This window comes from Rissa tridactyla, chromosome 2 (assembly GCF_028500815.1).
Source record: "Rissa tridactyla isolate bRisTri1 chromosome 2, bRisTri1.patW.cur.20221130, whole genome shotgun sequence".
In the NCBI taxonomy this organism is placed as follows: domain Eukaryota; kingdom Metazoa; phylum Chordata; class Aves; order Charadriiformes; family Laridae; genus Rissa; species Rissa tridactyla.
In genome coordinates, this window is record NC_071467.1 from 145,177,879 (window position 1) to 145,190,099 (window position 12,221).

The 12,221-nt window shown below is 37.6% G+C and overlaps 1 protein-coding gene across 3 annotated transcripts in view; it reads right to left on the reverse strand.

The window, feature by feature from the left end:
• CUBN (cubilin) overlaps positions 1 to 12,221 on the reverse strand; it is a 148,473-nt gene that overhangs the window by 21,465 nt on the left and 114,787 nt on the right. For all 3 annotated transcript variants that reach the window (XM_054192490.1, XM_054192491.1, XM_054192489.1), the window contains 3 exons: positions 9,771 to 9,927; positions 8,074 to 8,223; positions 826 to 1,026 (listed from right to left, as the gene is read on the reverse strand). In XM_054192490.1, coding sequence (XP_054048465.1) covers positions 826 to 1,026; positions 8,074 to 8,223; positions 9,771 to 9,927 — 508 coding nt within the window. The remainder of the gene's footprint in view (positions 1 to 825; positions 1,027 to 8,073; positions 8,224 to 9,770; positions 9,928 to 12,221) is intronic.

The window sequence follows — 12,221 nt, forward strand, 5'->3', positions numbered from 1 at the left end:
CCTGTGGCAAATACCAAAGTTAAGAACTCACACTTTTCTCTGCAGTTAGAAAATGATGCTTTCAAAAATCAAAGTACTGTCTCTACAAGTTAAAACTTAGAAAATATTAAAATTGGTTTTGAAAATAAAATTAATCTTTTGGAATATTTATGTTTGTGCAGATGTAAATTCTAAACTCAGTTGGGAACTTCTTTTTCTAATACATAGTTTCTCTCCAAAAGAGATCTCATGTGAATGACAGAAAGTTTTGGTGAAAATATTTATTAAAAAATAAATATATACCTACATCCCAATTTTTATTTACATTAGTACCTGGCACTGTAAGAGAGTCATCAAATGGAGGCATATAGCTGTGTTCATTTAAGATATTGTTCTGGTTCCCATGTTGTATAATGTAGTTTTAGTGTAACTGAGAATCAGACCATTCTGCTGTATGTGATAAAAACTTTTAAATTAACTCAGTTAAACAAACTGGTGATGTTTCTCCTTAAACATTGTAGAAAAACACAAAACAAAACAAAAACCCCCTGCCAAAATTGGTTGCATTTCTTTTCTACATCAAAGGAGAAGTGTTTCAGTTCCTGACTTGGTCCCAGGTAGTGTCTTGAAATGAGAATTGTGAGATACCACATCAGTCAGTGACAACACGCACCAAAGAGTCCCATGTCCTGGACCTGAGAGCTCTTTTGGGCAAGTGCAGAGGGAATATGAACCATCTACATCCATCTAAGTTATTCCCAAAATGAGGTACAACATTTCCTGCACTGAACCATTATCTATCCAGAATATTTCCACCAACTAAAGCATAGGACAGTGACTACTCACCAATTGTTCTGTATCTTGCCTTGAATCCAAAGCCTGTAATGTGGGAGTCGGTGTAGAAGTTGAGCAGCATAGGTCCAAAGACACTGACTGGGGCAGGGAGCTCATTACCACAGAGCGTGATGAGAGGATGTGGGGTAATCCTCGTCCCACTGAAGATGCTTACTCCATCATAAAGACAAATTCTGCTCAAGAGTGCTGGGGCTGCATGGGCATATAATGCAGAAATGTTAGCAGCGTATTTTCTATGATGTGATTTGCTGAGCTGCAAATATATAGACCTCACATAGGATAAGAATTAATTTTTATATTACTTTCCATTCCAGGATCTTGGGATGTTATTCGCTTGCTGAGGAAGCAAATGTCAATTTTTAACATGCAGAAAAACCAAGGCAGAAAAAGTACATGAGACATATATACCTTGTATATAAGACATCAGACCGGTCTCATTCAACACATCCTATCATCTTGAACAGGCTCCAGGCCCCTTGAGTTCGTGGGAGTTCACAGTTGAGTGAACACCCTCTATGAGGAGATGAGAGAACCTAACAAAAGCATGGATCTCCTCTGCAGACCAAAGCAATGCACCTTTTGTTACAGGCAACCAACTACCTTTCCCCTAATGTGGAAGTCAGCACTCAGCGCAGGAAATTTTAAATCATTAAGAGTAAGAATTTGGGAAAATGAAAAAATAGCCCATACACTTGTTTCAGAGCTGACTTCTTTCTCTCTGAATTCCCTCAAACTTCAGATTACCTAAACCCAGATTCTTCAGCTTGACTCAGAAGACAGAAAAAGGTAAATTTAATCTTGCAGTTTGCCACTGAAATGCTGAAACTGTGTCAGCCAGTGGAGATTTGGAGATGACTGAGCAAAAGTAAAAAACCCAATGATTTTCAAGAGCAATCTGCTTTAGAGGGTAAATCAGTGCAGATATTAGGGTAAGTGAAAAACTGCCCATTCAGAAGCTCTAAGAAACACAGAAATGGGGAATGTAGCATTCTACTATTTTTTTCCCATTGGTTTTTAGTTTCTCATTTGCAGTTAGGTTTCTGGAGGAACAAGCCGCCCTCTCCGACTCCCTGCCCTACCTTCCTGACTTTCCAGCCACCTCACCATTTGCAACCAGATTTGACTGAGACGAGAGGTCTCAAATGTATTAAGTTCATATAAGTTTCATGAAGGTCAGTAGCTGAGTTAAAGTGCCAGGGGCATGTCCCCAAAGGACAAGCTGTGCTTTCAGTGTAAAGGCTGTGAGTTCGGGCAGAAACCTGCCGAGCACGAGCCACCAGCACCCTGGGAGCTTGGAGACACGTCACCACCTCCCTGCCCAGCTGGGAGCCATAAGCATGGGGAGAAGTTGGTGGTACCACCAAGGGATATATGGTGGGAGCTAGAGAGGTTTGGTATCATGTGGGAGCAAGAAGGGAGCAACATGGGTTATGCAAGAAAGCTGGATTAATGCTGTCAGTGAAAAACACAGCACACATCTACTGAACAATGAGCTTCATTAGTTGTTATGCTTATAGAACAACTTGATGTTCTCTTTGTCTTTTTCTTCATCATTTACAAGCATAATGGAAGCCGGGGTGTCACATGTTTATTGATGTTAACTTATCATGTTTAGCGATCTGTTATCAACAATGGGAAGTTACTTAAACTACAAAGGATTAATAGGGAATTATCTAAATTTAACAGGAGAAACGCTGAGCCTACTGTTGCAGCTGAGTGATTCCTGCAGATTGTCCAGTCAAAACAAGCTGCTTCCTAGTGTTGTAGGAAACAGGATGGCTCGTAGTGAACAGGATGACACATAGTAATGGTGTGATAATTCTGTTTCACAAGGAACAACAGAGTGATCCCAGCAGTCAGTTATATTTTAGATCCTCTCCAGAGTTTTAGTTTAAAAATTCCTTCTCTCTCAATGAAGACAATGTATTCTAATATGCTTTATAAGTATGCCAATAGGGAAATATGGTGTTTGTCTAACTCTTATTAGAGTAACTAAGCTTAAAACAATCAGCCACATCAGATAGCTGATTACACTGTTAATTAAATAGTTAATTAAAAATATTCTTCATGTCCTACCCTATTATGAGAATACTTGACAATGTGATACCATTAAAAAAACATAATCAATTTTAAAATCCAAAGAAAAGAAAAACAATGAAATGGAGACAAGTGCAATTTCAGAATGGAAAAGATTTGAGAAAGCAACTTGGGTCCTTTTCTGAAAAGACTTTGTAGAAAGGCACAAAGTGAAATGGATTTCTCGGCAAAGCAAAGGTCCAAAATACCCATCGCAAATTGTTTCAAACTGCTGCACTGGAAAGAATAAGATGGTTGACGTAGGATTGTGAGCAAAAGGCTTAATTTCTAGCTTTGAATCCTCATTGTTTGGGACAATATCATTTATGACCCACGAATTCTGGCAAGACTGGTGATTGTTTGATCTCTATCCTGTAACTCATTCTCTTGTTTACACTTTTCCTTAATTTCTCACCTTACTAAAATGCATTATTCTGTAAATAATCTGCATCTTCAGCTTCCTTTCTTCTATCTTTTCATGTGATACTTCCAGCCTCTACACATACTCAGCACATCATCAGCAATTCTTCTCTGTGGTTTATAATTCTAACAACTTAGATCTTTTCCAGACCAATTTCTGTCCTTTGCACTACAATGGAACAGCTTTCATGAGTCTCCAGAGATCTTTTCCTAGCCAGATGTCAGACCCACATCCTCTTTGAGCTGACAGGCACTTTCCACATAGCTTGCACTGTTTTTCTTCATAAAACCTTGTCTACTAAGAGCATTTGCTCATCCTTCTGGTATTACTGTATACTGTCTTCCAATTCATCCATGAGGATTCAACGAGACATCTCCTCTCCTGTCTTTTTATCTCCACATTAGCTCTGTATAATCTCATTTGCAAGGACAGATGCAACTACTATCTCTACACTGATGACCCCATAACTCTCCTTCCCTCCTCCAGGCCTCTTTCTGTTCAGACTAAAATCTTATTCCATCTCTCAACAAAACCATTCAATAAGAGAGCTTTTTCCCCCACCTCAAGTCTTCCCTTGTATCTTCTTTCTTTACAGGCTCATCATTTTGTCTGCCCTCACTAGGTCCATGTCTATGATGTGGATCTCTCTAGGTCTTCACATCCAGGCTAGATGTAAATATTGTCAAGTGTTTCCAGTTATTATCTTTAAGATAAACTCTTCATAACCTGCCACATGGCTATGACTCTCACCAGAGAAATAGTAATTTTTCAAAGATGGAGACTGTACCATTTGTTCCTCTAGCCTTGACAATATTTCTTCCAAATACTGCTGGAGAATTCAATTATTTGGCCTGACATTACGAATATTTGCTTTCAAGGCCTTTTGTTATCTGTCTGTACTCTATTTATCATCTCTTGGTACTGCTCAACATTGGCTCCTGCCTTCAAAGTTCACATGATAAGAGCTTCAGTTGTCCTTACATTACGTTTTGAAATATGCCTTTGTGTTGTCTCCTTTCCACTTAGCAGAAATTTCTGCCCACTCTCATTATTCTCCATAAAGTCATTTATTTGATATGGTGCCTGCACAAAAACCTTGACTAAATTTTGGTCCCTAGCTATCTGATGACTACAATGACCTCTTTGGCCCCCTAACTATCTGATTACAACAATGGCCTCTTTCCATCTCTCGGTCTATAGCCATAGATTCTGTTTCATTTTGTATTGAGGAAGAACCTGTCTTTTTGTTTAAAGTTTGTAAAACTTAAAGAAATGAGGTTTTGGTTCACAACTGTAGTTTCTGGTATAAATGTTAATACAATTAGTAATTACTAATGTAGGAGAAGTATTACACAGATACATACTCCTGTCCAATATATTAACCAGCTGCATAGCACAAGACACCATTTTGAAAGCAAGAAATTACAAGTCTTTTTCATATATATATCCTCTTTCAAAATAATCTATTGCAAAACTTGTCTATTTTCTGAATTGCCTAGTAACAACAGAGAAAGCAGATAGAGAAGACTCCAAAACGAAGCTGTGACCTTGTCCCGGATTGCAAAATTACAGTTGCATGTTTGAAAAAAAAAAAAGAGAAATAAACCAGTTATTAAAACACTTTTCAGGACGATGTGGTATCAACACAATTCAGTTGTTTTGTATGGACAGAGTATAAATACTACACAATTTTAAAGCAGATATTGCAGGAGGCCCATATCCATTTCCTCTAATTTTTCATGATTTCAAACTCAGACTTCATTGCATGTTATACTCGAAGAGTATTACAGCCATTTAATAATACACTACCATAGCTCTCCTAGAGGTATGTTTGCAGGATGTTCATCTGAGTAACGCTTACGAACAAAAGATGGATGTGATTATTTAATTCTTAGATAGTAAGTCTAATAAGATAGATAAGGATTTTTTTACAAATTATATTATGTTAGATTTGCGTAGACCTTTGATTCAAGGAGGGGGGACAGATGGAAGATGACATTTATCACGGTGTCAGAAGTGAGGCTGAGAAAACAAACTCACGCCCATTTGTTTGGTTCTTTATAAAATAACCAAACACAACAATGCAAGTGGTGCTACAAGAAACAAGTGACAACCTATGCAACTTCATGAAACAGGCAAGTCAAAAGAGAGGTTCTGTAACCATATTCGGTTTGGCATAGGAAGAGATATTCTTCAGGCTGCAAGGAAATCACAGACACTAAGCCAAACTCCATTCACAGGGTTAAGCACGCCTATGTTTTGCTGCCTAAATCTTAAGTATCTTGTGTAAGCTATTGTCTATAGCTTCCTGTAATAGTCAATGGGTAAAGAGAGTGAGGGAGGCCTTCAGAAGGCAATTCATTCAACCTGCACAACGCATTTGGTTTTGAGTTTAAAGCACTTTTTCACTTCACTATAGTAGGAGGTAAATCTAGATGATGATCTAAATTAGATGTCTATTTTCAGGGGCTCAAAGTCAGATAACAATTTATCCGGGAAGCAGCCAATTTAGATTAAATTTTGATCACAAAATCAACAAATGCAGTTTCCTCCAGTTCTCTCTTGCTCTGTTCCTTGCTATATTTAGTGCTTAATACATATTTAATATTTAGTACATGCATGTCATGTTCATTTGGTTCCAGATGCTGACATTGTATCACTGCTGTGGGTTAACTGCCTCATTTGGAGTCGTTCTTCATAATCAGAACAGGCGTCTCATGATAATTGCAAACATAACTACTATACAGCAGAGATCTTTGACTAACCCATGAAGTCATTCAATTTTATACCAATGTGTTACTGCACTATAGCCAATTACCTTCTGCCTTCTAATTTTCTGGAAAAGATATCTCAACCAGTTGGTCAATGAGATAGGTATGTCTTACAGGCATTATTTTAGATACTTCATTTCATCACTAAAAAACCATGAAAAAACCAATTGGATTTCTTTTGAAAGGTCAAATAGGTAGTAAACTATATTAATTGAACATGGAGCTAGAACATCTGTACTAGTGTGGTTAAAATTTTAAAGGACATACTCAGCAACGATCTAAGCAGGTGCAATGCTTCTTTGCATATGGAGTAGCTAGAAATGGTTTTAACAGAGGCTGCCAAATATTGTCCTGCCTTTGCAAAAGAACTAAGGGAGTTCATGCTGGAAACTCTTAGGCACATGTGCTAAACATATTCAGTGGGACTGCTGAATAAGTTTTCATTTCTGCACGATAGTTTGAAAGACGGTGTTTTCAATCTTTACAATTTAAACCCAGGCAATTTCTCTTTGCTAGAGGGTTATATTTTAAGATTTTGTGAAAAATATTAATAATCAACTACTGGAGAGTGTCACACTTCCTCTTTTATAACCGGATGTCCTTTAGCTCATATCCATAGTTCTTTTCTTTCATGTAACTAAGGACTCATAGTTTGTATAGCCTAAGGAAGCTTATAACAATAAAGAAGCAAATTGCCCTGCAAGAAGTAGAATATTTTTTCTATTTATTTAGGTCTACATTTATTATTATGTCTGTATCACTCACCTCTTTGCTTTAACCTTCTTGATAATAAAAGCTTGAATCCATTTATAAATTAATTGAATGCACAGACAGAATACAAATCAGTAATGTACTCACGGACGTGCCAAAACTGGCATCATCTGATTCAGCCTAACGTTTAGTGTGTCTGCTGAATAATAATGTCTTCTTCGTGAAGAAATTATGTAATTTGTGTGGTTTACATTTCATTTAAAAAAAATAATTCTTAAAGTAGCAGTTTGTATCAGGGGATGAAAAAAGTTTCAGATAAAATCATAGTCAAATCAAATCTTTGTCTCAGGCCTAAATTAAATTTCAGCCAGAATACTTTTGAATTCAGAACAGTTCAAAAACTTAAAAAGAAAATAAAAGAAGCCTATTTTATGACTTTACTGTTTGGTCTGAAGAAAAATTCAAATTACGCACTCCAGCTTAGTAACAAATTACCCAAAAATCTCTTTGTCCGAGTGACTTCAAGGGAATCAAATTAAGATGGCCTCGAAATATGTGTGGCATCCCACTTTGCCATCCTAGTGTTTTGGACATACTGATTCCTCTGTGTTACCATGACACCTCCACCCATAAACATTTGGTCCTATCAAAGTTGGGAAAGTTTTACCATTGACACCAATGAGACCAGGATATTATACTTGTTATTTCTCGGCTAAATCCCACCAAGTTTAAAATCTCAAGACGAACTTTTGTTCATGGGTACATACCGGGTAACAGCTTTTATAGGTTCTCAGTTACTGTGGTTTTTCACCTAGTTTCACATTTATATGTTCGTACATCCTTGTAAAATACCCCAGTATATTTATATCCATTTTATCAGTTAAGGAAACAGAAGCACTGAAAAGCAAAACAGCTGGCCTAAGATGAAAAGTTTATAAGACTCAATGGCAAAAAAAAAAAAGTCAGGAACAAAGATCCAAGTTGGCCACAGTCACTCTTGTACTCCAACCACCTGGGAAATGCCCAACTTCATTGCTGCAACATATTAAACAGGTAGGATCTGTCTTCACTCTTCTGGAAGCCTTCAGTGATGCAAAACTGAACCTTGAAACTATCTCTGTAAATATTTGTCTGTAAATGATTTTCAGAATGGACAAGCAAATTATACTATCAGCCGTTTTCCATGATAGACGACTTGTATGTTTTCAAGTAAGAAGTTACACTTCATAGTACATATTGAAATTATGATGAACCAGTTACCTTCCAAGTGGAAAGTCTCAAACTCTAGGATCACCAGTGACTGTGGTCCCCGATCTATGATATAACTGCAGTTCAAGTTGTTATCATACTGACTAGGGTAGTTAGGAGAGACGATACGACCTGCAGGGCTGGTGAAATTTACTCCACATCCTATAAGCATAAATAAAAAGGGCACAGTTATAATCCAGGTGATAACATCATTCTGGTTTTACAGTAAGAAAACCAATAATGCGCACAAGGATCTCATCCCTCCTTAAGAGGCTGGTCAAAAAAACCAGGGAGAGTAGTATATATCGTGATGGCAAAAGTAGGTCTTACACACACACAGAGCAGTGTTTTTGGGAAATACTGGGCCTTCCCACCTACAGCCTCACACAGTATCTTGGAATGTCTTTGATAAGACCAGGCTATATAGCCCCTCAGCCCACTGACCAGAAGGACACAGCACTGCCATTCCTATGGTTTTGGACCTTGAACATTTCAAAATCCCTTAGTACATACAAATGTAGCTGAATTGGATGGGGGGTTATTGGGGCACATCAGCAATTTATCCTTATTTGAAAATTCCTACGTTAGCCCAAGTGGTACCATTCTTGCTTCATGTCTGACAGCCAGGAGGATGCAGTCTGCTGCAGGGCCATCTCTCTGGGTTGCTTTGCTATACACAGAAGCAGGAGAGGTTTGCCACCCAGAACTTCTCAAACTCACAGAACTGTTCATTTTCGTGGAGCTCCTTCTGATCCTAGTAACTTGCATGGCTTCGGGGTTTCTCTTTATTTTATGATAAAGGCTTAAAAGAGGGCAGTGCACAGTAAAGTGCTGGTATAAGATTAGGAACAGGCATATGAATCCTGTGATTGTCTCCACTAAGAGGTCGTTAGTTGTTACTGACAACACTAGTGCAGATATTATAAAAACAAAAGCAGTTTCAGTTCAGAATTCTGTATACTTCAATAGCGTCTTCCTCTAAGCACTTAATCTCTCACTGTTTTAATCTGAATCCAGTGAAGGGAAAGCAGTTTCCTTTCTTTTGGTAGCATCCTACAAAGAAACCCCAAACAACTAACGGCACTTGAGCATGACCTCCTGCACTTCTGGTGGGTTTGACTGTCACAAAGCACACATGCCATGGTTAAAGAAATGGGGAGGCCCACCCAAGAAATGTCATTTGAGCTACAGGAGATACAAATACAACAAAGCAAAGCAAAGGCCAGAGCAGGTGGTGAGAAGTCATTTCTTCTCCTGAGAGCAATTTATGTGAAGGGCATGGACTTCACCATACACAGGAGAAATTACGGCAGTTTCAGCATGTGACTTGAAAAGAACAGAGATAAAAATTCTAAAATAAGAGCAGATAACTTTTCCTTTTTAAGAAGATTACAGCTTTGGCTTCCATGTAGTTTAACTACAGAGAAACAAATTCTTAAAATGTAGAGCCTATTCATTTCTTTTTGGCACACTAAAAAGGCAGAGGTAGCTAAGAATAACTACAAACTTATAGCTGCACGGAGGATCTTTGGCAAGTCCAACTCTGGAGCACACAGTAGCTCCATTGTGTTCAGTAAGGTAACTCTTGGTTTCAAAAGCCAGGCAGAGGCTTCAATGCCTTGTTGGACAGAGGTCTAAATTGCTACACACAGATCAAACTAATCCAAAAAGGACTAATAAAGCAGGCAGCTGGCTTTAGTATTACTTACTGCTTATAAAAGATGCAGAGAAACCTGGCCCGGGAGCATCCTGAGACTGAAATACTGTAGTTATCACATTGTTTGGAGCAACAACAGAATCAGGAGCTGAACTTCCACATCCTGTGGTTAACAAAGCTGCTTCTTCTTCATCATTTCCTCTCCACACCTGAGAAGCCCAGATTGGAAATTGTTTAGTGCTTTCGAAGCCCGTGTAGTTTGTGGGAACCCACCAGGAACTGCACGTGCAATTGTTCTTTCCAAAGACTCAGGGTAGGATTCATCTCACACCAAATATTAGAGATCTAAATTGGAGCTAATCACTCTTCACTCACTTTCCAGTTAGTGGAGACAAAAAGACTTCTCCAAGGAGTGAATCACAGTGAATAACTCAGGTTGCCAAGGGCCTCGGAAAAGCATCTAGAGGTCATTTGCTCAAATACCCGCTGATAGCAGGGCCAATGTAGATCATGTCCAGGGAACCAGGGAAAAACATTTTATGCACATCATTGCTTACCTCCATTTTGTCTCTGCTAACTTATCTCCATACACCCTATGAATATCTGCGTATACAATGAATTATTAAATGCAATCCTTCTATTATTCATAAGTTGATAAAAAACAACTCTGTCACTCTAGGGTAGTAAAGAGGCATCAAACTGGAAGATCTGGATCCATAATATCTAGTCTTGCTAATCAAAACTTATTCCCATTTTTGTTATGTTGCATTCACTTGTTCAATTACAAGTATCAAATCATGTAGAGAATCAACAAAATAATATAATTCACAAAAATATAATAAGAAAAATACACATTTTTTTAATATCACTTCAACTGTACTAATAGCCAATTTAAGTTCCATCAAACCATGCATTCAAGAAACACATGCAGGTTTAGGTAGGTATTTAAGTGAAACCCTCTTCAGGTAATTACTTAAACATGTACTTGAGGCTCACAGTTTAAGCACTGAATTTCAACACGCATTTAAAATGAAACACAGGCATAAATGTTTGATGTTTCTGAATGTTTAAATAATTTCCTGAATCAGGATGTTTATTGCCAAGAATTTAAAACATCTGCTTTAAGAAAAAAGAAACAATTATTTACTCTAATAATAGATTTATTTTTTGTCAATGTGAAAATTTTTTTTACTGGCCTTTTATACCAAAAATATATGAAAAATAAATAATATTTGATTTTTAAAATAAAGCGTTTGAAAGAAGTCTAGTGGAACTAGAACAGCCACATGAAATTGTGATTGCTCTAAGCAACCATCCCAGAAAGGGTTAGCCAAGGGTTAGTCAGTAAGCGTAGGCATATGAATCACCTCATTCATCTGGCCAGGTGTCTGAGGCCATGGATGCTCAAAGGATTCATATAAACAGCCTATGGCCTGGCCAAGATCTTGCAAAGTCACTATTGATTTTGGATTCCTCTTTTTTGGCTGCTCAGCTTGGAATGAATGGAAGAAACTTACACCTGTTCCACACTTTTCCATATCCAGACACCTTCATACATCTCAAATTGGACATTCAGAGATGGAGGTGGACATCACCAAAAATCTCAGATTTTCCTCTACGGAGAAAATCTCCAAGTGACATAGTTTTGACCATGTCATTCAGGACAGTTTAGAAATTTTAAATTAAAGCACCCTTACTGGGTGGCATTAAGACTTCCACATTAGTGAAATGTATCATAACATATTACATCAATTAATCAGTGGAGCAGGCTATGAAAAGACGAATCTCATAGTATTTTTTTCCACAGACTTAAAAAATGAGTGCAACAGTGGTTTGTAAGTTGGTAAGTATAGATCAGATGTACAGCTGCTCAAGTCTTCCTACATGTTGTCAAATTACGTTTGCCCTTTATTTCAAGTGGGAGTTGTACTGCTCTGGAGAAAATGAACACAAAACCACTGAACATACGCCAAATGCCTGAGAAAAAAATGTCACTGAAAAATTCAAAGCATGTCCACTCCATTCTGTTGCTTTGAAAACAAGTGGCTCTTGAAAACCTATACAAGATAAGAACGCTATCTTTGTTTTTTGAGATTAAAAAAAGAAGGATTAGTGTAACTTGGACAGTTTATACCCTTATAAAGAATCTTTGTAGAATTACAGTGACACATTCCTGTTTTTTCACTCACTGGAGTAATTGAAAAGGTCTTTTCATTACACTATATTTTCTCATTATTTCCTGGTTCTGAAGTCATATGTACTTTTTTCATATTTTTCATTTTTGGGGCAGCATGTAGGGTGGTGGGACTCTGCTGGAGGTGGAACCCCAAGAACTATAAAAAATAAAAATATATACAAGCCAATTCTCAAGGCATAAGGAAAATTGACTGTATTGGTACAAGGACTTCAGTTTACGTTTCCTGAATTTTGTGCCTTGACAATCCTAAACATGACAATTGCAAAACAGAATTCTGCAATCATGAGTTCTTAAAGCACTGCTCTG